The sequence below is a fragment of the Crocuta crocuta genome, unplaced genomic scaffold, assembly GCF_008692635.1.
Source record: "Crocuta crocuta isolate KB4526 unplaced genomic scaffold, BGI_CrCroc_1.0 scaffold25, whole genome shotgun sequence".
In the NCBI taxonomy this organism is placed as follows: domain Eukaryota; kingdom Metazoa; phylum Chordata; class Mammalia; order Carnivora; family Hyaenidae; genus Crocuta; species Crocuta crocuta.
In genome coordinates, this window is record NW_027532015.1 from 21,114,062 (window position 1) to 21,140,921 (window position 26,860).

Below are 26,860 nucleotides of genomic sequence, written 5' to 3' on the forward strand. Positions count from 1 at the left end.
TAGCATACAAATCTCAAATACTCTAATTCTCCACCTCTCTCTCAGCAGATGATAGCCCCAGATTTTCAGAGAAAAGGAAGCACTCACTTGAGTGTTTCCTCAATTTCCTGTAAGACTCATCATTGGTCTTGCACTACTTTCCATCCCTTTAAAATTCATTGCAGTCCATGGGAAGTGGTGTTTTGTCCTTTGTCTAAAACTACTTTCTGCCTAAACTGGATTTCTTACCTTACCACCTCCCCATTTTCTCTAGTATCTATGTTTTTTCCTTCTTTGCTCTTTTTTCCCATTAGGACTTGAGGTTGGTTCAAGATTTTCATAGCTCAAAAATATCTCCAGGGCTTCCAATCTTTGAAGGCTAGGGACTATTTTTGATAAGCATTTTATTTTATTTATTTAAAGTTTATTTATGTATTTTAAGAGACAGAATGTGTGTGGGTGTGCACATGTGCATGCATGAGTGCAAGTGGGGGAGGGGCAGAGAGAGAGAGAGAGAATCCCAAGCAGTTTCCATACTGTCAGCACAGGGCTTGATGCAGGGCTCAAACCCACAAACTGAAACCATGACCTGAGTGGAAACCAAGAGTCAGAGGCTTAACCAACTGAGCTACCCAGGCACCCGATAAACATTTTTTGCGTGTCATCCTTGTGCAGGGGCCATGCTAATCTTCTCTGTATCGTTCCAATTTTTTAGTATATGTGCTGCTAAAGTGAGCATACCCAATAAACACTTTAAAAGCACTGTTTATATTCCTGATTTCTATTTCCTTAGCTCCCTTTAGCTCTCCATGATTTAAAAAAGCTCCTGATTTTATTATAACTCTAGGCTCACTCATAAGACTTTTGTTGATAAATCAAAATTTACTGACAATAGTAGGTCCTCATGATACATGAATTTTCTGCAGCAGCTAATATTTCTGGCCACTCTTTGAACTTTTCTCTTCCTATGGTTTCTTTACTAGTCTAGGTTGCTGATTTTTTTCTCCTACTGTTTCACGGACTTTTTCTTCCCTTTCTGTTCAGTAAGATTGGTCTTTGATTTTAACTTTGGCTCTCATCTTTTTTTCTCTTTTTTCCCCTACGCATTCTATATTGGTGATTCTATCCATTACTATGACTTTAGTTATCACCTCTTTGCCAAAACCTCTAGATTTTATATATTCAGCCTAGATAGATATCTCGGATGAATTCTAGGCTTACATTTCCAAATGGTTCCTGGATAGATCGTATTGCGTAACACAAAAGCACTTTGAAATTGAATGTCAAAAATTAAGCTCATCTCTTTTTAAACCTAATTGCCCATTTCATCTAGAGTCACTATCATCTGCGTAATTACCCAGGCCAGCAATCTCAAGGCCTCTCTCATTCCACAGAACCTGTTTGATCATCATGTTCCATGATTCTCTTATTCTCTATTTCTTTACTTCCTTGTCACTATGATTTTTATCTGGCTGCTCTCATCTTTTACCTGGCTTACTAGGAGAGAATTTAGGTTAAGATCCTACTTCTAATGTTTTTTGTTTGTTTGTTTGTTTTTGTTTTACCTAGTGATTTCCCATTGTGTAATCAAAGTGGTCATACTATGGAATTTATCAATCCATGCCATTTTCTTGCTGGAAAGCCTGCATTAGTTCTCCGTTATCCTCAGGATGAATTAAAAACTCTCTATTATGGAATGAAAGACATTATTATCTGGTTACCCCCAGCCTTACCTCTAGCCACTGAAACCTTTGTACACTATGCTAACGTCATATAGGACCATCTGAAATTCTCAAATTACCCCATGCTCTCTTTTTCCTCTGGGGCTTCTTGTATGCAAATCTCTTGTGATGGAATGTTTTTCCCTTCTCTCTTCTGGCTAGCAACTATTCCTTTCAGCTCTCATTTTAAATGTTGCTTTCTCTGATAAACGTTCCCTTATGTCTGAAGTCAAGACTAAATGCTCCTTCAACATAATGATTAAAACATGGTGGACATTTGATGACTATTTTGAATGACTGCATGAATGACTGCACATTATAGGAAGTATAGATGAAACTGGTCAGTCTCCTTGAGATGAAAAAGGCCAAGTTTGAAGTCTAATGACTTCATAGAAATGTGGTTAGCAGAACAAGATGCTTTATCATATTTTGCATTAGGATTTGTTGTAAAAGTACTATGATCTTCTTTTATTCAGGCATTCAAAGAAACCAGTAATTTAGTAATAAAATATCCATTCTATTTTTAAGAGCAGCATGGTTTGAAGATAAAATGATTATCTATGAATTCCAGTCTAAATCATTCAGCAAGGTGTCAATGGTAAATAAGAGTTAACTGGGGGACTGTTTTAAGNCTTTTAAGAGCAGCATGGCAAGATATAATGGTTTGAAGATAAAATGATTATCTATGAATTCCAGTCTAAATCATTCAGCAAGGTGTCAATGGTAAATAAGAGTTAACTGGGGGACTGTTTTAAGAACACATTTTACAGTTATTGAAATAAACATGTACCAGAAAATACATAGGACCTTGAACAATTATCAGCATTTTGCTTCTGTGAAAATAAACTCACTGCATAATGAGTTATTGTATGTAACATAATATAACAATAGTTGGCTCAAAACACAGATAATGTTGATCATTATTATATATACAGAGATTCAAAAATATAGTTTGCTGCTCTTATACCTACAACTCTATACACAGATCAAGAAAACATTTTAACCTTCTCTGGACAGTCAATCCTTCAGAGTTTGCTGACATACACATTTGTTGCTTGGTTGACAAACTCAAGTGTTCTGGTTAGGTCCACAAACACAACACATAAATCATGATGCTAGTTTTGAAACTTTCCAACATAGATATTTCATATGATTTTACCATCTGCTTTGAAAGAGTGGACATATTTCTCTTGTATAGAAATTAATCTTTAGGAAAATTTTCTACATTTTAGATGGCTAATAAGAAGTTAATTATATTCTCAAGAGTGATATTATGTGCTCTAGTACCTTTTCAATAGCAGATTAGACTATATGATACTCATGGTTTTTGCCTATGGGAAAACTGGTGGTATATACTCCTTCCACTAAATCAAAAAAATATAACTTTAATAGTATATAATACCTTAGATTTGAAGTGAGAAATTACTTAGCCTTCTTTCCTCACAGGGATGCCTCCATTCTTTTTTTTCAATATGTTATTAAATGAATGGCTCCTTATAAGGCACCCCTGCTCATCTTGCACCATTAAAAGCTATGAAGTCTTTCCTTGTGTTGAATGAAAATGGGTCTCACTCTGATTTTCTGTCAATGATCCAAGTTCTTTCTGAAGCTATGAAGATTAAGTCTAATTCCCATCACCCTAGGCAGGCCCTCAAATGTCTAAAAAATACTATTCCTTCCTAAAGTATTTTTTCTAAATACTAAAGTATATTTTTCTTCAAGCTAAATATTTAATAATCTTGATTACTCAGAATTTCTCTTAAAATAGATATTAAAGTCTCTACCTGTGGGTTGCAAATATAGTGAATGTACTCCCTTCCCTGATCTGGATCTTGTGTGAATGAATGTGCAGTCAAGTAAAAACGCCTATTTTACAGGCATTGCTGTGATGTGTCATTTCCTCTGCTCTTAAACTCTAGAATATAAGCTCCTAGAGGGTAAGGCCCATGCATTCCCCATCTTGGTATCTTTTCATCACCTACCACAATACCTTCAGATTGGAAATGTTTATCAAATGCCACAAGAATGAAAAAAAAAAACAAACAAACCCAAGTGAGCTACCTAAGTTCAAAACCTTTTATATTAATTTCATCTTGTTAATTGTTGCTCATACTTCCACCTGTCAAGCTCCTTTAGCTTCTTGACCACCATCTGATACATTACAGGACACCTGCAGCTTGTGTCATCTATTTGATAGATCTCATCCAAATCACCGATAATGATTTCAAACAGGACAGGGTGAAAGCCTAGGTCTCATCATTGGAGGCATGAACCTAGAACCTAGCACACAGTTCAGTAACTTCCACACCCATAAAACTTGTTAAATATTGACTATCTGGCCCATATTTTCAACTTTGTTTGTAAAAATATCATGAAACATTCTGTCAAATGCCTATTGAAACAAACTAGAGTTTGGATCATAGAGCTAGCCTTTACTGGCTTATGATTTAATCAAATTACTTAATTTCTGTCAGCACTAGCTCATCAACTGTAAAAAGAGGAACAATTCTATCTACCCCATAAGCTTATTGTAAGAACAAATGTGAAAAAAATCTATCTACAATGACCAGCCTTGGTCCTGGTACATGCATAAGGTTGGACATATGTTACTGTTATTATTTTTGCTGATTTTGAGATATGATGTATCACACCTTCTGATAAATTTGATATTGTAATGGTATTCAGGGAGAGTCTCAGATATTATACATATAGTAACCACAGCAATTATTCTGTTATGTTTTATTTTGAGTTAATTATACTGATTTCTAACTATCACTGTTTATTTTTTCTATATTTGACAAATAGTAGTTAAGCCAGCAATCCTTAAGTTTTACTAGAGATCAAAATCAATGTTTGCTACATTTTACTTTCCTTTACAAACCTGGAGTGACATTTCATTGCTTTCCATCCAATGGCAAATTTCATATTTTCATGATTTTGCAAATATTTTTCATACATGGCTTTTAATCATATTTGCAGACTCTGTCAGTACTCTAGGATATAATTCACCTGGGCTTCAAAATCAAGATCATTTAATCAGATAACAGTGTGTTTACTCTCTTTCACAGTCTATAGGTAGCACTTTGTAGTGTATTTGAAAACTGATTGTAATATATTTTATCCAATGCTCTGTAGGTTACTTAAAATTTCTAAGCATTAATTTAGAGTTGTAAAAATACCACTAGCAATTTCTACTTTGATAATATTGTTAGATAAATTCAACAAAATAAGGTTTACAAAACACCTTAAATGCAGTAGATTTGTGTTATGAGTCTGTTTACCAAATATAGGGCTAATTGGTTAATCACAGATGCTGGTGGTTTCAATGAGGCAGATCAATAATGGAGGTTTATTTTTTCTTTTCATTTTAATATAAGAATTGTAATAGAGTGAAAATAATATTTCCACAAATTATTTGGTGCTGAAAAAGTTACTTGAGCTAGCTGGGAATTCATTATTCCCTTTAAAAATTTGGAAAAATAATATTGACCGGGATGGGGGTGATGATATAAATATGTATAGATAGATATAGATATAGATACAGGTAAAGATGTAGATAGTGATGTGTGTGTTATATAACGCTGAAAAACTATCATCTATCTATCTATCTATCTATCTATCATCTATCTTCTAACTATCTATGTATCTACCTACCTACCAACCTACCTACCTATCTACTTACCTACCTAAGAGTGTCTGTTGGGTGTATGTGCGTGTACTGATTAGTGTTTGTTCACTCACCTCCTCTTCCCCCTGGCTTCGGGTTCAATATCATATAGGTTTTGCTCTTCTATTTTGAAGACAATTTTCCCTAAAGGACAATAGTCACTAAACTATTGGTAGCAACATGGCTCTGTGTAGAATATATTAATGTCTAAAGTAAAGCAACAGCTTTCTGGTAAGTATCATTAGGAATTATGAGGAGAATAGTTGCAAAGTGATGTGGGTTTTATTTAAAAGTTGAAATGCTTAGACTGTAAAGTTTTCTATACTATTTTTCTTCCCTACTCCATATTTTTAAAGAAAGCTATAAAGAAAATAAAAGTGAGGAAATCTAGCAGAGTGCTAGAGATAATGATATTTACATGTTTTGATTATCATCTGATTGACTCAGACTATAAATGATGGATAACATGTATGGTAATTATTATCTTTATCATCATCATCATTGCTATCACATTGATGGAGCTTACTATGTACTAAGTAAGTAGTGTTCTAACCCTTTATAAAGTATTTCATTGAATCCTTACAAAAACTCTATGAATAGGTACTACTATTATCTACATTTTATGAATGAGCAAACTAAGACCCCCATTGACATGAGATAAAATGACTGGGCTTCCACAGCCTACAAGAGATGAAGCCAGGATTGGAATCAAAGCAGTCTGACCTCAGAGTCATTCTTATGACCACTCTACCCAAGTACAGGGCATTGCTCTCTGTAATGGAGCTGATGTTAAACTGAGATCCACATAGAAAAGAAATCAGTAGGTTTCACGTTTCCTCAGTTATACCATCAGAATAATAATAGCTATTTCCTATTTGCCTCCTGGGGCTATTTCAAAAATGAAAAAAGTTGCCTAAATTCAAAAGTTGTATGTTCCCTGAGGAAAATATAAAGATTTAGAATACAGCAACTTATACTAGTTATGCATATTTGATGTGCACATGTATTTATTTTTCACTTCATCTCTGGATATCTCAAAAAATAGACTTGTAGCACAAAAATAGCTATAATAGCTAATTCAAAAGAGTACAATACAAAGACAACAGTTTTTACTCTAAAAAATGAAATTAAATTGTTTCCTTTATGAATGTTTTTAAATTAATCCTATGAATTAAACGTAGCCTTTTTAAAAAAACTAGTGAATATTGCATATGAAAGAAAAATGCATTTAATTCTCACTTAAGAATGTATAAACAAATCCCCCTAATGAAATTACTTATTCAATTTTAAAGGCCAGCAGATTGGTGAAGGAGTATGATACTGAACAAATAGTAATTCATTCAGGAATTCAAGGATGGTTAATATTTTTCAGTTATTCATCTAGTCAATAATAGTGTTCATCATTCAGTTCAAGGTAAAAAGAAATATGTGATCATATTGTAAATGCATCTTTACCTTTACTTCACTCTTCACAAATAAGCATATGACCACTTTAAATGTCCTATCTTTAATGAAAGAAGATATCTTTAACAGGCCAAGAATGAAAAGAAGTTTTCTCAACATGGTAAAGAATATTTATCTTAAGCTAACCACAAGCATCATACTTTGTGGTCAAAGACTTGAGACACAAACATTAAAATTAGAATAAGATAGGAAGCTGCCTATCTGGAAAAGGGTTGGGGGAAGGAAGGGGTTAAGGGCTTGAAGAGGAAGGGGAAGATATGAGATAAGCATCCACAAATGTGGGAAGGGAAATGAATTGAAGAAGAGTGGCATGACTGCAGAGCAACACAAAGGGTCCATCTGAAGTGAGTGATAATGAATTTATGGTGAGATCAGACAGCATACTTATCTGTTTTTCATTAGCCACATTCAGCTTAGAAGGCATAGATGTGGAGGAATAGAATTTAACCAGTGTTAGAATTAATGGACTGAAGAGGCTCCTGGGTGGCTCAGTTGGTTAAGCATCAGACTTCGGCTCAGGTCATGATCACACAGTCTGTGAGTTCGAGCTCCACATCAAGTTCTGTGCTGACAGCTCAGAGCCTGGAGCCTGTTTCAGATTCTGTGTCTCCCTCTCTCTATGCTCCTCCCCCACTCATGCACTGTCTCTCTCTGTCTTAAAAATAAACAAAAGAAAAAATATTTAAAAAAAAGAATTAATGGAGTGAAAATAAGTAAAAGAGTAGCAAGAGAAATGACCATTACAAAGCAGTGATACTAATGGAGTGTTGAATATTAAGCTGGTTGAGAAAGTGAAGGCATGAAAGAGGTAAGAAACAATGAACAGGTGTGAGCATCAATGATGAAACTAAAAAGGTAGAAGTTGATGTATCAAGAAATGAACTGGAGAGTAAAGAGATGGTGGTCAGAGAAGAATATAGTTGACCTTGAGACTGTGAGTCATTGCAGTTACCTATAATGACAAGTTCTAGAATACCACCATGGAGTAAGGACAAGAAACATAGTTAAGGGTATGGAAAAGTTAATTTAATGGACATTAAAATCACCAAGAATTATTATAGGACTAACGGTAGAACAATGATACAGAGGAAACACCTTCAATGAAGGAGGTGGGTGACCTGAGGATTAATAAAGAACATAAATGAGCAGGTGTAGTGGACAAATAGATGAGGGCATGAGATGCACAGCTGGGTGTTGTTATGGGGGAGAAAGGAGGATGATGTGAAAGTGGCCGTGAGGAGCAAGGACACCTGCCCTACCTTCATGCTCAGGCAAATGAAGAACATGAGAGAAAACAATACCCTTGCAGGGCTGTGGGAGGAGCAGTAAGTCAGGGAGAGCTAAATGAAGAGAACGCTAAGTGAACAGGGAGAGTATGTGGGGGATTTTGCTGAGTTCCTATCTTGAGTTCCAGAAGGCTCACTGGAAGGGTTTCAGAAGAGGAGGAGAAGTGGGAAATGGGTGTCACAAATCTGATGTCCAGCGCTGTGTGAGGATTAGAGTCTGAGGGACTCTAAGTGGTGCCATGGCAAACTTGAATTTCTTGAGTCCTGAATGTTCCAAGGTAGATGGCAGTGGTAGAAAGTAGGGTGTTAGCATGAATACATCAAAAACAATGACAACAACAACAACAGTAGTAGCTGGAATTCTAAGGGAAATGGTTAAATTAAGGGATATCCAGTCAAGACAAGATTTCAAAGAACGTCCAGCAACATAACATGCTCATAATCGCTACATTTAAAAAGAACATAAAATGGCACACATGGTATTATATAAATCTTATTTATAAACAGATGCATAAAGTAGAAAACACCTAAAATATTAAATATTTATGTTAAATCATGGATGCCTTTTATCTTTTTTTAATATTTTTTATAATTTCCAAATTTTTAAGAAGTTTATTTGTGTATGTCATCAGAAAAAAAGTCCTCGTGTATTTTTAAACAAATAGTAGTGTTCTCAGGTGTTCTTCTGAAATGCTGTTAATATTTTATTTCTTGACAAGAGCAGTGGTTTTTCCAATTATCAATTTTTAATTACTTTAAAAATGTATAATATGGTAAATGTCTTTTTTCCTGTGTGTTTTATTTCACACACGTACACAATGAAATTCCCTGCAATTTTGCTCACCTCTGCACATGGTATCTGAGCATGTGTAAAGGTAAATGATCACATGGGCCTTCTTCGAGGAAGGTTCAGGTAAATACCTGGCATATAGAGGTTTCAGGGTCACACAGGCTGCTGTGTCCATTACACTGACATGGAACGCAGGTGCCCAGGGTTGGCCTAGGAATGTGGCTGCCTGGCTCAGACCGTAGTCGATAAAATCCTGGCATGCATGTCTGAAAGAAAAGGAAATCAATTAGATCAGCCAAGTTATAAATCTTCATTTAGCAAAACCTGGGTTCTTCAGCGGTTAAACAGGGCTACTTTCCCCATGCCTGCATTAAAGGTGACATCACTTACAAACACATGTGCGAGTTTGGATTCCTAATGTGTATTTCTGTGTGGTTCTTAAAGTATACAGGGAGCACCCAAGACGTTAGACCTTAGCAAAGGAAGGCTGCCATTTGCATATACTACTCAGTCTGAAAAAGCTTCAAATAGCCTCTTTTTATTTTTGAAAAAGAGGTTTATTTTTAAATAAAGTTGTCATTTGGACTAAAGTATGAATTCCAATGTCTTTGACAACCTAAAATCTGCTTCTGCTGTGCCTGATGGATTACTAACAAATATCCACTGAGACTCAGGGAAATATTAAATAAATAGAAAAGTGTCATGGCTGCATTACTTATATCAATATAATTTAAAGATGATGAAAGCAACAAATTCAAAATTCTCATGTCTTGGGATTATTAGGCCACCAATAAAATTTATCTTTCCCTGATCCATTTTTTTTTCATTTTGCAATAAAAATCTGAGAGCAAACAGAAAACTGCTAGCAAAGCTGACATATGCAAAATCAAGACTTCTATCTTCGTTTGGGTTTATTATGTAAATGTCTCAAAAAAACATCTCTGGCTTTCTGGAAGGAAGCCCCACAGCTCTTGAAGAGGTAATGAGAATGGTCTTGTGTTCCAGGCTCAGTCCTCGTAGTAATCAAAGCTACTGCATTTATCAGATATTGTTTGATTTGGGAGTAAAAGGTAAGAGTTGCTTTTTCAGATCCCAGTGAAGTTATAAAGGGATTGTTTTACTACCTTGGCTATGTAGGATTTGTTTCCTCCCAGGATTGCTCCCATTGATGAAAGAAAAGTGATTGCTGAATAAGCAGGAAAAACAAATATGCATGAAGAACTCCCTAATGCCTCTGCATTCTTTTGATTCTGGACTAGGTCATCCAGAGTGGAATATACAAAAGCTTTCTTGGAAAAAGACAAAGATCATTATTCAGCACTCTCCTTGCTTCTTTTGATTTGGATACTGCAAAAGTACCTCCATTAAGCATTTAATTAACAGTCTCTTTGCTTTTATCCTAGCCTATAAGAAATTCCAAGATTAAATAATGTCCCAGCTACAAGCAATCAGGTAAAGAAAATTGGGAACAGTATTCAGAATATTTTGAGTCCTGTTTGTCTTGTGGAGTTAATAATATATTTTAATACATATTAAATTTTAAAATTTAAGTACAATGCATATTAAATACATTGTCTTTATTCATATTATTTAAAACAAAGGTTCATATTGCCATTGTTACCAAATCAGGTATAGGAATTATGGCTGCGGAATTCATTTAAGAAAGTGAAGAAACAAGTCAAGGTGTATTTAAAGATATTTCATAGCATGAGTAGTTTTAATTCTTTCATATGTGGACTATAGAATAAAATTGGATTTTCTTTACATGAATTTCATCCTTAGACATCTATACAGTTATAATTATTTTACTGGTTTATTTTCTTAGGGTGTGGTGTGTGGGGGGCGTATGGGTGTGCATGTGTGTGTGTGTGTGTGTAAGTGTGAAAATCACACAAATTGAGATGTCCTAGCTCCACTTCAGACCTCAAACAAAAGTTTAAAAGAGATCTCAGAGGAAGAATAAAGTTCAGAGACAGGAGTTTTCATTAAGGAATTATATGAAATTCAATGTTATTAACTGAAAGATGAAGGGGAGTGCCGCAGGTGAAGTTTACCATAACAGACACCTAGTTTCTCTGGTCACTATGGCTCTTCCCAGGAAACATAGCAGGATGAAAAGCAAAACCACCCAAAGTGGGAGTTTGAGCCTGAGCTCCAAGTAGAGTTCTTTGTTGAACCTTCTGGGCCGATCTCTGTGGTTTCCAATCCCGGCTGCACATAGAATCATCTGAGGAGTTTTATATACTGACACCTGGCTCCACCTTTAAGAATTAAAGAAATTCTTATTTAATTTAAGTGGTGGAGAGTGAGGCCAAGGTTTAAAACTCCTAAGTGGGCCTAATAAATAGCCAGAATTGAGAATCATTGGTATGTTCATCATTCTCCGTTGGTAATGTGTGCCTTTTAAAGGTGTACAGACTCTGGTACTGTGGCACAAATGAATATGGAAGCCTTAATTTTACATGTTACTTTTGTCTGAGGGATCCAGGCAAGTCGCCTGGTGTCACTGAGACATGGTTCCTGCCCCCCCCCANGTGTATTAACTCAGTTGATTTCTGAATTTTCTTTCAGTGTTAACATTCTAGATGAACTTTATGTCCTGATAGATTAAATTTCTGAGTTAGCAAAGCAAAAGAGACTATGCAAGCATTAGAGACTTAAAACACTTTTTCAAGGATTTGGACATTATTTATTCCACCATAATTCTCTCCTTTCTTGGATCCTTTTTGTATTTATTCTCCCCACTTTTTGATATTCTTGAGAAGAGTTTTTTCATATCAGAGGTTTTTCTTCTCAGTGAACAGGGGCAAAATTCATGAGAATGATTACGCTTGAGTTGGAACAAAAGAGGAAAGATAAGAGCTACTTTTTCAAGTGCTGTCTAAAATCCTTCCTGAAACAAACTGGAGAATTTCAAAAAAAAGCAAATAGATAGGGTCCTAATAGGATCTCCTTTTTTCTAACTCAAACTTTTCCAAAGTCCTCTTTCCGTGCGCAAAAATTATTCGTAGCTCAATTGTCTTCTGTTATCCTTCCATTTTTATTTTTATAATGTGGCATCTTATCAAAATGTTTGAATCACATTTGCACAAAATGTGGAAGGAGGGAAAGAAGGAAATGAAGACAAAGAGAATAGAGAAACTCCAGGTGCAGGGTTATGCAACACCCCCCCGCCCCGCTTCAGACTTTAACAAGAAACATAGAGACTTGTGCTGCTGCCAGTGGAAACACTATTTTCTATCTTAGATAGGTTTGCAGCCAGGCACTCCTCAGTTTAATTCTTGTTCATCACTTGCTACATATAATTTCATGCAGGTTTTGAACACTGTGGGCTACAGTTTTCTCCCCTGGAACAAAAAGATCTGGATAACATCCGAATTGAGTATGTAAGTGCGTCTAGTTTTCTTGAAACAGACTTTTCCAGGCTCAAATCACAGTTTTGCTGCTCTCTAGCTGTGTGATTGGGCTGGGCTTCCATTTTCCCATCCACAAAATGGGGATCATAATACATAGTCAATGTTGATGTAAGTGTATTAGGAAATGTGCTTGGTATTATACAGGATCCAGTAAGTGGTAAGTTGTTTTTTTTCTTTTATAAGGTTGTTGGGAGGGTTAAATAAGATGATGTATGTTTAGTGCTCAACATATACTAAATCAACGTAGATGCCTCTATTCCAGATAGTTTTTTAAATAGAGTCACTGAAGACAGACTAAAAATAAAAACAACAGCAACTGTTCTACACTGTATCGGATAACAGAATGTCAGTGTATGTCACTTACCTATACCACGCTCCTCAATAATTTTATGCACATGAAAACAGCCTTTGGATCTTCCACACGCAACAAAAGTGGTAAAGGGCATCCCAAGAGATATGCATATGGAAGAAGAATTCTATTTTCACTATTTTGTCTTGAGCTTTATGATTGACAACAGGTATGTATTTTAGGGGGGCTTAAACATTATCTTTAGTAGTCAAAAGTAACAACTTCTGAATGGTGACCCAGTAAACAGCAGCCATTCAACCATGAGCCACAAGCCCTATTATACCATGAGAATAAGGAGCTAGATGCTGAAGTGAACAACATATGATCTAGAGATCATCTGCAAATGTTTGATTGCCATGGTCTTCTTGCAGAGAACCACATACTCCATGCTGACTATTTTCCATTTCTGCATACAATCCAACCTGAGTTTAGGTCTGTTTTGGTCAGTTGGGGAATAATGTTAACCCAGACAATGGTGAGAAACAGCTTCAATAAAGGATAGTAAAGTCAATGGCTGCCACATCAACAAATGTGGTAAAGAAATTAGGTCTGGTCCTTCACTTTTAAAGGTAATCTGGTCTTTAGTTCAAATCATAAATTGTAATAAGTAGGTATTTCTAGAACTAACATTTTCAATGAACAGGGCTGTAGCATCATAAGATTACTAGTAACAGACAAAAGGCTAAGCGTCTGCACAATTGGCTATATTTTCAGCAGTAACCAACGCTTAATTTTATTTATTTGCAACCACGTTTTGGGTAAAAACATGAAATGAAGAGCTTGTAAATGCAAATGTCTCTAGAATACCATACATTTGGCAAAAATATTGTAAAGGAATTGCTTTGTGTATTCATGACCCAAAGCATATGTTACTGGAATGGGAAGTATTATTTTAAAACTGTCCTTCGCTCTTGCTTTGATGATTAGATTTTATGCTTGGGTAATTACACTTTAGAATCAAGATGAATTATAAATAAGATGTATAATGGATTAGAGGCAATGGGATGTGGAGAACACCTCAGGCACCTTATTATGAGAGATAGGCCTTTATCCCCATAATCTCAATACTAAGATATTACTGTAATTATTGTCTGTAAATAGGAGCTTAAGTGAAATTCACAGGACACGGGTGAAGCCACCAATGCAGATGCTAGTTTGTATGCTTTCTTAATCTTCTTCATTTATCATTTTCCTTATTTGTGCTAATATACATTTCCATATGATGATGGAAAATTGCTAAGATTAATGGGAAAGTATGTTTTCAAATATGCTTTTTAAGAAAAAGCCTACCAATAACAATAAGAAGAGTTTTTAGCATTTAAAATCCAGAATGGAAGGTAAAATGAATTAAAATAATTTGCTACTCTACTAACATTTTTATTTGTAAGTGAACAGTATTATTTTAAGTAAATGCAGAAAAAATAAAGCTGTAGTAGCTTTCTCTTCGGAACAACTAAAGGTCAATCTTAGCTACTTACGCCATACCTTTTATAGTGAAATCATATTACAAAATCAGAGAGTTCTAGAACTTCAAAACCCAATGTGTTATAGATTGGGTAACTACGTAACAACTCCTATAGTGATTAAAGAATTGACCAAAGGCACACAGTAATGTTAGAATCAAACGTTTCTTGGGATAAAACTCTACTTGTCTAGAAAAGTCTCAAGTTCTTTCTGTCTTCTATCTTTAAATCTTTTATCTCATTGGAAAGGTAGCATGTTTTATATGTGCCACATTCATTGTTCACATCTACAGTGTGGGTGTGTATGTGTATTTTGGTTGGTTGTGCATATAAGCACAATATATATACCTATTAGTATGTGTACAAGCACATATAGTCTCTGTAGGAGTTATGATTTAATAATGAGGGATTGATTGTTTATGATCAAAATAGACACATTCATATGAATATTGTCTTTCAGAATCTTCAGTCACAAATCTATCATTCTAAGGATGTTTCACAGATATTTGTAGTTATTCTTATGAAGTTCTTCTCTGAACAACATGGAATTTATATAATGGTAATTAAGTTGAATATCATTTCAGTTTACAACACAGCTTCCATGCACATATTTTCATTTAAATCAATCCTCAGGATGATTCTATAGGTAAAATTCCTAAGGTCCAGCAACAAGCAGACCAAATGCCCTGTACAAGTGGTAAAGCTAGGGTGGATCCACTAAGACCAAACCCCTTTTCATTATAATATGTGATGTCTCAGGATATTTATATTCATTATTTTTAAGTTACTTTAGGTTTTGACCTGGTGCCATCACCTGCTTTATGAGCTGTACTTAAAAAATTCGTCAAATCCTATACACAAAGGATGTAGAAAGTTTTTTTTTCCAAAGAAACCAATACATGGATATACAATGAATTATTCCATAATAATACTATTAGCATCAACCAATGTTGACTACTGCCAGATACTGTGATAAGTACTTTAGGTTCTTAAGCTCATTTCATCCTCATATGCTTCTCAGTTGTGGGTGGGAGAGCTATTAAAAATATCTCACCAGGGATGCTGTGGGCACCAACCAATCTGCCTACCAGGAAGGAATATGTGCTGTAGGGCTGGAGCAGGTCCTGAACAGCTCTCTATGCCAGCTGTGCTGGTTGCACTGTGGGCAGGGCTATGGGTCTGTAGGAGAGGGTGAGGGTGATGGGGGTTAGTGAGGGGCCTGGGAATTTACTAGCTGAAGATTAAAAAGGATTAGTAAACAGTGCAAGGCCTCAGACCTAGTATATGGTGAGGTCGAGATGCAAACCCAGTTTGCATCCAGTTTCTCATCCATTCCACGTTTTCCCATAGTATACTCTTCCTATTAATATTTAATATTCACTAAAGTTAAATAGACTTCCAGAGGATAAAGATGTAGAAAATAGGCCAACTCTAAAAATAATCAAAGGCAAATCCCAAAGAGTAAAACAGGCGATTTTAGAAATATAATAACTGAATGATAGTGTCACTATTGGAACAGTATGTGTCCTTTTGAGAAGCCCATGTGGAAACAGTCTGCTATGTTTTGCCATGTTCTATATAAAAATAATTTTTCAAAGCCCAATATAATCCTGTCTCATAATCACTGCAGCTTAAAAAATGTATTTAGCCATTTAGAAGACATCCCAAGAAAATAAATCAGATATACTAAATGTGCCTTATGAAAACATTCATGTTTCCTGACTATTCCATACTTTTACAAATCTTTTACTTTTCATCAGATATTTTCCTCCACATGTGATTCCTATTTCTAGGTAACAATAACATCATCCGCATCTTACTGTATCTCACGCTGGGAGTAGAAGGTTAAAAAGAAAAAAAGAATAGGTTATGGGTATGCATGGAAAGTAAAACGGACTGTAACAAAGATAGTTCCAGAAGTATTCCCATTATGGCTGGTTAAGTGAATGGAGCTTATGCAGGTTAGCAGTAGCCAGCTTACCTCACAGGACAAACCAGAATAGCCTGGGGGACAATCACATCTCTCTATTAACCGTGCTGGCGGAGTCACTGCTGTTATGCGTCCTTGCTCAGCTACCTCCATTGAGATTTCAGAAATCCTAGAAACAGGGAGTGTCTACTTAGATTATCACAGCAGTACATTAAGCTCACCTAGCAAACGCTTAATCCTATAGTCTTCTCAGGTTTTTGCCAATAACCTTGAGCTTGTCCTATTGTTTTATTTTTTTAAAGTTTTAAATGTTTACTTATTTATATTGAGAGAGAGAGATAAGAGAGCGAGCAGGGGAGGGGCAGAGATAGAGGGAGACAGAATCCTAAGCAGGCCCCACACCATCAGCGCAGAGCCCAGTGTGGGGCTTGAGCCCACGAGCCATGAGATCAAGACCTGAGCTGAAATCAAGAGCAGGGCACTTACCCAACTGAGCCACCCAGGCGCCCCTGTCCTATGATTTTAAAGCTGCCTAAATTCCAGGGACTCCTGTGCCACATCTTATTCCCTATATCTTTGTTTCCTCAAAGGCTGAGATTACACATTAGCAAAATAGTCACATAAAACATAAGGAGTTTAGTAAATTAGATGTCTGACGTCCTGTTGAGAAGTTATTATAAAGATTTTTTTCCCCACATTTTAAAATGTGAGTGGCTTCAGGTAGACATGGCCAATTAATTAGACATTTATATTCCTTCAAACAGATAAACCAAGGTCATTCCCCATTAGAATATCTCCCGTAGTCACTAGTGAAATTGCTTTTAATTTACAACTCACCTGACTTCTTCCTCTTGAGTCTCTGAATGTCCTTTCAAGAACTTTAGAAAACCACCCAGAAAACGATTGCACATACTCTAATTAAACACTGATGTCTTTTTGAGGATAAAATACTTTTCAAATTAGTTATTTTGTTAATTTTAATAAATAAATCCTTCAAGTAACTTAACTCACCCTTCCTATTGGTGGAAAGGTCCTTGTAATTGAAAACAATATTCCTAGTGAAAATGTCAATACCCTTTACATTAATTTGAAATTATGCATTAAAAATATATGCAGTCCATAAACTCAGACTATTTCATGATTGACTAACTGGTAACATGAAATGTTCTGCAAATAAACTTTTAAATGAGAAAACGAATAGTTTTGCTTCACTAAAAGTCACCTCCAATAGCTAAAGGAGCTTGAATCATAAACTTTATAACAAGCATAGGTAGGTTTTATTGACACTGAATTATGAATGTACACTCTGACTTCGCTAGATTGTAATCTGCACTCTGAAGATCAGCCAGCCTTTATGAGACACATGTTCAATTAAAATTCAGATTTCCCCCTCCCCTCCTTATAGTACACAGAACTGTTAGATCTATAAACAAACCACTCCTCTCCTGTAAGAAAGACTCTAACTTTATGTCCCCCTGGAATCTCCATGGAGGTAAGAAGGTAACTTGGTGTTTGTTCACGAGTCAGTTCTTTGGCATCTTACAACATGAATTCCTAGCATCCTACCTTCTCTTGCATATGTGTGCACACAACAGGCTAGTGAGTATTTAAAAACCAAGCAAAACTTAGTGCGGCTGGGTGGCTCAGCTGGTTAAATGTCTGACTTCAGCTCAGGTCATGATCTTGCAGTGTGTAGGTTTGAGCCCCACGTCATGCTCTCTGCTGACAGCTCAGAGCCTGGAGCCTGCTTCGGATTCTGTGTCTCCCTCTGTCTCTGCCCTTCGCCTGCTTGCTCTCTCTCTCTCAAATATAAATAAACATTAAAAAAACTAAAAACCAAGTAAAACTTGAATTGTGTATCAACAGCAGATATTTGTACAATACACCTGTTTTTTCTCAGGAGATGAGAGAGCAACTGTTTTGCTTGAATCAGGGATTTGGCCAAACTCAAGTTTCTATTTAAGCCAATACTGAAATGCAAAGTTGTTATATCCTTCCTATAAATGTAGAAGAAGACAAAAGTAAAGAAAAAAAAAAGACAACATCAGCACTGACATTATGTACAAAGTCTTAAGCTACATGTAAAACTCCTAAACTCTGCTTCTGAGACTATTTTAAATTTGTAACTGAAAAAAATGCAGTGTTATGTCCTAACTATTTTGGCAGGGGTTTGGGGGAAAGATTCAAATGTATTTTTCACCTTTGTCACAGTTCTACTATATGAGGAAATTAAGGGCAGATCCTTTGCTTTTTTTGTTCTTATTGTTGATGCACAATGGCTTTAGTTTTTTTGAGCCTACAAAAACCAATGTATTTATTTATTTATCCTTAGGTTTCAAAAAATGGTCTCTTGAACCAAAAGACTTTATTTAGGGAGATCTGTGAAAAACATGATAAGAGAAAGAGCCTTATGGGGGGAAAAGACCAAAAAAAAAAAATAAGTGGTCTTTTCTACCATAGAAGGTGGAATTGGTGTGAGGAAAGCAAATAAAGTATAATGAAAGATGCATGAAAACACTGTTCCTATCAGTTCCACTAATAAAATGTTCTGTGTGCTACTGAATTCTGACTGCAGCATGGACCAATTTGCAAAATAATTATTAATTTCCACACTTGCAAAGTTACTCACTGTCTTCCATGACATGCAGTCATGCCCTGGAGTCTGCTGTCTGGTTTAGACTTGGTATTTTAAAATAATTAATGATATCACTGATAGTATATTTTTAGTACATGTTTTTGTTATTATTTCACATAAAATAATCTTAGAAATGAGAAATATAAAGAGAATACCATAGAAAGACAGGTATGAAAGTGAATTTTGGTCCTTGATTTATTCTTTTACCCAACGTGCCTACTTATAGTACAATCAGAAGAGCAGTACAGATCTTCTCCAACAAAGACAAAAGATTGTCTTCTATGTTTAGTATAGCTTAAACAACTGAAATGTGCTATTTATATAATCATAACCTTGCCAATAATAGGCTTCATAATTGTTTTCTTTTGTTTTCCTAAACTGATCTACTAATTTATCATATTAAGACTATTTTCAAACATCTATTGATTCCATATTCTTACAGGAAGTAACAGAGACACTGACATGCAGAGAAATTGAGACTATGTGTGTCAACTCCATGCAACTTCCGGCCTTCATGTTAGGAACCTTACATCTGTGCAATTCCTCAGTTTATCTCCCTGAATAAGTTGTCCCTTCCACTCTAGGAACATGACCATATGTTCTTATTTGAAATCTCCTGGATTCTCCATTATTTTTTCTTTATCCGATTGTTTTAAATGTATATATTGCTATGAACTCCTTTCCTTCCGGTTTGTAAACAAGTTTACTTCTCTGTCAGATTAAACCATCACTCCTTTGGCTTTTGACGCTATCCCTCTCCTCCCTTTTACATTTATGTTCATGGAAAATAAGAGACTACACCCATACTATTAGGGTCACTGTGTCCCTTTCATTGCTCAAAACTTTGATATCTGCCCCAGGATTCTACTAAAGCTGGTGCTATGAATGGTACCAGTGTGATCCCAAGTGTCAGTCTCAAGAGGCTCATTTTAATTGTCCTCTTTGGGTGATATGAAAACACTCTACTCCTTTATAGGATTCTCACCCTTTGGCTTTCATGATATCACCTTTATTCTTATTATTCTTCTGTTCTTTTCCATGCAGTGCCATTCCCAATCTTTTCACATCATGATGCAGGGAAAGGGACGGCGTTGTAGGGCACACTGGGATGAACGTGTGGGAACTCTCATGGTTGGAAAAGGTGGGAACCAGCAGGCTCTTGTCTGGACCCCTGAGGTCGAAGGTCACTTTCTCAGCAAGTCTACTTACAACACAACAGTTGTCCAACTTTATAGGCTATCGGGCTTCTTCTCTTGAATATCTGACCTGACATCTAAAACTCACCAGGTCACAGGTCAATTTGATATATATGTTTTCCCCTTAAACTTGCTTCTCATTGACTATTTTGCTTCTTATGGGGAGGAGGGAATGGTAGTATCTTCCACCATGTGACCGGGATACCATCCTTGGCTTTTGCCTTCTATCATCACACTCCCAAACCAAACACTTGGAAGTCTTTCTTGTCTGATGTCTTACTGACCTTACCTATAGACTCTAAAATAAGGATTTAGCTTTTATTCCATTAGGGTTTACCTGCTTTGTCTCATGATATTCCCATAAGTTGCCTTGATAAGAATATAATGAATATCATATAGAATATCCAAGAAGTCTTCACGGGTCACGGTTCTACTGATTCGAGGATCATCACCATAATATTTCCATTCTTTCTGTTAATAAGAAAAGAAACCACTTTGATGAAACTAAATGTGAAACCATTGACATCCTTGCACCAAACTAATAACCTTACCTCTGTCATTTCAATCTCATGCCTTGTCAACTGGCCAATTAGAGGAGCAGCCATATGCCTGATGATAATTCTAGCATGAGTAGGAGTCCCACCTCGAATGATAACTTGAGGATTATAGGTAGAGAAACCTGTCTCTTCCCGAGCCTCAAAATAGATTGCGTACTTGAGTTTGCCACCATAGGCCATCAACTGATGAAACAAAGTGAGGAATGAGGAGTTAGATAGTGCCCCACATGGCATGATTCCAAAAGTATATTTTACTTTGTTCTCATATGACTTTGAAGTTCTTGTCTTTTACCTTCTTGCCTTCAAACTGTTCTGGAAGTTTCCAGTAAAAGGGTTCCAGATGGAGCTCCTGTCTCACCAGATCCATATGTGCAACAATCTCTGGATGTTGAAAAACGATGCCTTTGGTGGTGGTGTGTTGAAGGGCCTCGTCCACCAGGGGCAGGATGGTCTGCTCGGGCTTTAGAGTCACCTGCATAGGAATCCGAACACAGCAGGGGGCTGAGTTCAAATCCTTTGGGCACTCCTTTAAGACGTGTCTGTCTGCAGCCCCATTCTCCTTCTGAGGAGGTGTTCCGACCAGAAACCAAGCTTGTGCACAGTGCACCACCAGGGCAAGGCATGAATCTTCCTGCTTTGTTTGCATAGTGACTACATCTGTAAACATTGGCCTTTTACACAAATAAGAAGTAGAACTTAAAAGCGGGAAATGTTGAAGAAAAATTAGAGTGAAAAGGAAAATGTTGTCACCCTAAAAGTCAGGGATTCTCTAAGGCTGGGTTGCATGGATGCACAGCAAGTTCTGGTTTTCATCACTGCCTTTGCACATACCCACATGCAGGCTCTGGAGCCCTCACTCCAGAATGCAGCTTCCTCCCATCCCAACACATAATGCTTCTTTTATAGCATTTCCATTTCTTACTGGGCATCTATTTCCTTATCAACAATAAATGAACTATTTTTTAGGAAGAAAAAGAGCATTTACTCCAGCTGTCTAATGCCACATGGCCCCAGTTCTAAGTGGGCACAAGGGAAAAGGTTACTTAAATGATTTACCATTGTCTCCTATCCCTCATGCCTGGCTGAAAGACCCCAGCAAGAACTAGCCTTATACAATTACATGGCTCAGTGGCTTCTCACTCACCCACGTACGGATCAGTCCTTTGGCTTCAGAGCACTGGGTAGTGGCGTCGAAGCAATAGCAGCTGCTGCAGCCAAGTGGGTTCTTGGCATCAAGTCCAAACTTGCCTGGCCGGCACCTGTCACAGCGCACACCTTCTACATGCCCCTGAAGGAAGAGGACAGTTCTTCAGAGTCCGTAATGAAGTTATGAGAGAAATGAACTTGAGAATGAATAATGCTTCTTTTTAATTAAGCAAAAACAAACAAACAAACAAAAAGAATGCTGAATGTTAGATTCACATCTCAAATGGTAGATATGGTTAATTTCATTGTTAGGATTTCCTAAGTTTAAAACAGGCTTTGTTTACACATAAATACATTGCAAAGTTATCGTATATGGTTTTTAAAACCTAAACAGCACATTTCATAATATCCACTGTAAGCAATACAAAAGAGTCATGAAAATTTCAAAAGCAAAGTGGAAACACTGACTCCTAGACAGTGATGTGATACAAAGTTGTATAACACAGGCAGGGGTGCTAAAATATAGATTCATATGAGTATCATTATATAATGTATACACATGCATACAACGCATACCAAATAGAGTATATAATCATAATATGTAGTAATATGGCATTGGACTTGTGTTTTGTCAATGGCAGAAGCTGCCATCTTCTGAAATTCTGAAGACTGTTTTCATAATCACTCCCTGGATTTCATTTTCCTGTTTCCTCTGTTCCACTTTGCATAGACTCTGTCTTGAAAAAATACCCCTGACACAGTCTTAACTGTATTTATCCTGGGACTGATTTTTTAGATCTATCTAAGGGGGAAAAATCCCTCTTATCCTTTTTAATTGGCTGTTTTTCTACATCATTTAACAATATTAATGAGAGCTGAATCTTGCACGTAGTTGCTGTTTGTTATGTTAGTGTTCATACGTGATGAAATTTTGCTGAACTTCCACAGCAGTAAATATATTTTTTCAGTGTACAGTGATCATGGATTAATTTGAAGAGAAGTGGTTTTCTATAAGCCCTATTATCTAGCTGTGATTTTTCTCTGATGATGCTTAAGAGAACTGTCATTTTTTTCCTTCCCAAATTACTTCTATTTAAGCAAATACATAAAGAAAAATTTAAGTTTACTATTAAAATTACATCATCTCTACCAATTAGAAAAGAAGTTGGGTGTTGGTTGAAAATAAGTTCTTCAAGAGAACTTATTATGCCAATATGTGTATGGGTATGCCAATGAACATATATGAATAGAAACTGTGCCTGGTAATGAATTTTTATTTGTTTAATGTAGCAAAGCATGAATAATAGACATTGAAGTTAAAACTAAGCAATGGAAACAGAATCCAGCGAAGTATTTCCTTATGTCTGTCAGGAGCGCGTACCTTACAGGCGCACTGCCCTGTCTGATCGATACAGGAGCACTTTTTAGTCTCTGAATCGCAGGTCTTGTCATCAGTGCCCGGCAGGAAGCACTCGCAGGGGCTGCAGTGAGGGTATTTCCAGTGACCTCGATTGCACTCTGTACATCTTGCACCAGAGAATTTGGGATGACAGTTGCACTGGCCTGTGTTCATATTGCATTGGAAATCCAAGGATCCCACCGAGCTGCAGTTACAAGCCTATGGAGGAGATAAAAACAGCAACCATTAGCACCAATTGCATGGCAAATATCTTAACATTTTAATTCGAATGTTTCTATGCTTCCATTAAACACATATTAATCATGTGTCTATTATATGCTTTGTACTGTTCTAGTTTAGTCGCTTGGGAAACAACAGTGAATATAACATTAAACTCGCTTCCTGCATTTACTAAAACAGATGACTGTCCAGAAACCATAATCCTATTGAATAAGAAATAAAATGTGTTTGTTTCTGTCTTTTTTTGTGGCAAGGAGGAGGAGTTAGGTATGAGTTTTCTTCAGTTGCTTTCTGTTTCAAAGAGTGAACTTTAGACAAAGACATTTTACCTTTTCATCTCATTTTTACAGAATTTAAGTTGTAAAGAGATTTATCTCACAGCCTAACAGAAGGAGACAAGTGAGTATATATATATATATATAACAGCATGAAATAACAATTACATAATAGAAGCACAGAAGTCTCTGAGAACATACAGACTCCCAAACCAGATTTGGGGATGCCGAGAGGACTCAGGGAAGTGACATCTAAGATGTTTTCTGGCATTTAGTTTTGCAAATGAGCCTGATTTGAGGAGCTTTGCTGGTAAACTATTTTCTTCTTCCAAGGCATGCATAGGCTTGTTCTCTTTACTTAGGTAATTCAAAGTTTTGCTAGAATTTTTTAACATTTGAGTCCTTTTTATGAATTTACTGGAATCTGTTAAGTTCTTTCAGTTTGAGAACAAAATTATCTTTTGATTGAAATTTGTTTTTGATTTTTAGTTCTGTTCTTTTGTTTATTTATTTAATTTTGAGAGAGAGAGAGAGAGAGAGAATGCACAAGCTGAGGAGGGCAGAGAGAGAGGGAGGTATTAAAATCCAAAGCAGGCTCTAGACTCTGAGCTGTCAGCACAGAGCCCAACACAGGACTTGAACTCACAAGCTGTGAGATGACCTGAGCTGAAGTCGGACCCTTAACTGACTGAGCCATCCAGGCACTCCTAGTTCTGTTCTAATTTACCAATTTTCTTCTTCAGAGTCACCTGCAATTCTTCTTCTTCTTTTTTTAATGTTTTATTTATTTCTGATAGAGAGCAAGACAGCGTGAGCAGGGAAGGGTAAGAGAGAGAGGGAGACACAGAATCTGAAGCAGACTCCAGGCTCTGAGCTGGCTGTCAGCACAGAGCCTGATGCGGAGCCCGAACCCATGAACTGTGAGATCATGACCTGAGCTGAATTTGGATGTTTAACCAGCTGAGCCACCCAGGCGCCCCACACCTGCAATTTTTAAAGTACACCACTTGTGTCTGTCTGCAAAATCTGTAATATTAGGACCTAATATTTTCTGGAGTTTCCTATTTGCCTCTCAAATTTGTTGGCCATTTTATAATGCCCATTTTGCATAGCAAAAATTCTCTTCTATGTATATACCATCAATGCATTTTTAATTACACTATTACTTTTTTAGCTGAGTTTCCATAATTTATTTCATCTCACTCATTTTTGATTTCTACTCATCCATGTGTCTTTTCGTCTTATATTCTTTTAAGGCTTTCTGCTCTGATTTACAGAGCTCATATCTCATCGCAATTTAATGAAAAAGCCAAGCAGGCTTCTAAAATGCCATTAGGAGCTTGGAATAAATCATTTTCAGAGATCAGCAGTGCCAATGACCAATTTACTGTCTCTGAGCTCTGAGCTCCCTCTTCCTTCCCCTGCCTTATGATACTGTGGTTAGACCCTGTAGCTATTTCTCTGTGGTTAGGTAGCAGAACGTTAGGCTTAGTCAACAGTGGGTCCTGGAGAGACCTAATAAGGCCTCAGTGGTGGGAAGACACTTCTGTCCTGGGTTCTGGTTCTTCATCACTATTGTCATTATTACTATTTTACTATTTAGCATAGGAGCCCAGTAGCCAGAAAGAATTTCAGATGAGACTTCAAGGCCACTTTCTTCTCTTAGGCAACTTTCTGAGTAACTTTAGTCTGCACATATGCTCTGACCGTGACCGATAGCTCCAGCCTGCTCACTGCCTGCAACAATGGCGGACAGCTTCTATAGACCAGACTTATGTGCAAACTCTGTTCACCCTCACTCAGCCTAGAAATAGTAGCTTCACTTTTGTACCTGCTACTTCAGGACCCCATATAGCTCTTCCTATCCTTTTTTAGTGACTAATCACCTATTACCAGTTAACAATTCTTTATATTCTATTTTCCCTGTTTAAATAACTGATGACTTCTGTCTTATAAGTGAGTCCTGACTTGGTACCCACATGGGTGCCATCTCTCTTTGTGTCTGAGTGTCCCCTCATACAGTATTTGTACATCATTGATGACCTGATTCTTTTTGGTACTGTTTCATTGTCCTTCTCAGATGTATAGCTCTATGCAGACTTACATGCACTGCAACATGCCAAATTCCCAGATCCAAGGCTAGCTTGATATCCCTTTGCATCTCTCACATTTTCATTGCTCAGCTTACTTCTTATGTCCACCACTACTGCGGACATTCCTGTCCCTGCTCCTGCCAGTAGTAATTTACAGAGGAGATGACTCTTTCCAGGATGTGATATATGATGACTAGTTCCATCTATCATCTCTTTCTTGTCCAAATGTTCGGTGAAATATCTTCCCAGATTCTGATATTGCAATAATCACCAGGCCTTCTTTTTGGTTAATCTTTGTGATTAAGTATTTTTATGTCTTCTTTGCTATCCAGGAAAAAAATCCTACTAAAAGGTATTTGAAGCCTAAAGATCCAAAATGTGTTATTTATTATATAATAAATGTAGACATAGCTTCCTAAGCATACAATAACCCACTGCTGTCACCCCAACTAAGTCATCTTTATAGAACATCAGATTTAGAATGCAATTTGAAAATAAGGATAATTACCTTTGACTTAAATGATTTTTTTCAGCTCACTTAAATAAAATGGGCCATAATCAGAAACAGAAAACTATGATATATTATGGAAACTATAGTCATGTAATACATTTTAAAATGTCTTATGAGACATTCTTATCCTTTAACTAAAATATGAAGTGACTGCTACCCAATTTATTATATAATACCAAAGCACTAATTCTTAAAGACTAGATGACAGTACAAGTAGACACTGGGGCCTGTCCAAATCAGAAAGTTTATTCAGGAAGTTATAGTGGAGAATAAAAGGGACCATTAACCATATGTTTGGATAGTACTATAGCCAACATCAAACTTAAATCATAATTAGATGTAATGTTTATTTTGCAACGGAGGATTTATGCACTATTCCCCTGCTAGTGAAAGATGGCTGGCTTTGTATTCTACTTCAGTGAAAGCTCAAATGATGTGTGTGCTCACACCTCAGCACAGAGAAATTATCCATGACACAAAGAAAGGGAAGCCATAAATCTCAAATCACTGTTCATTTAGATTATACATCCAAATTTTTTAAATGGTAGAATACATGCTCATAAATATTTGTGAAGATTCTGAATTTTTGTAATTGTTCATAATGATGAAGTGTGTAGCTATTCAGAAATTTATATATATATATTTTTTTTTAGGTCTTTAATCCATTTTGAGTTTATTTTTTTATTTTTTATTTTTTTACAAATAGTTCATTGTCAAATTAGTTTCCACATAACACTCAGTGC

General features: G+C 36.4%; 1 protein-coding gene and 1 pseudogene across 1 annotated transcript in view; both read right to left on the reverse strand.

Annotated features, from left to right (window-relative positions):
• Nucleotides 1–26,860, reverse strand: part of LAMA2 (laminin subunit alpha 2) — a 500,973-nt gene that overhangs the window by 177,010 nt on the left and 297,103 nt on the right. The window contains exons 22-28 of the mRNA XM_077775991.1: nt 22,981–23,217; nt 21,598–21,741; nt 20,746–20,925; nt 20,448–20,636; nt 20,234–20,367; nt 16,117–16,234; nt 9,039–9,173 (exon numbers count right to left, since the gene is read on the reverse strand). Of these exons, the coding sequence (XP_077632117.1) occupies nt 9,039–9,173; nt 16,117–16,234; nt 20,234–20,367; nt 20,448–20,636; nt 20,746–20,925; nt 21,598–21,741; nt 22,981–23,217 (1,137 nt within the window). The remainder of the gene's footprint in view (nt 1–9,038; nt 9,174–16,116; nt 16,235–20,233; nt 20,368–20,447; nt 20,637–20,745; nt 20,926–21,597; nt 21,742–22,980; nt 23,218–26,860) is intronic.
• LOC144241614 (U6 spliceosomal RNA) lies at nt 623–718 on the reverse strand (annotated as a pseudogene).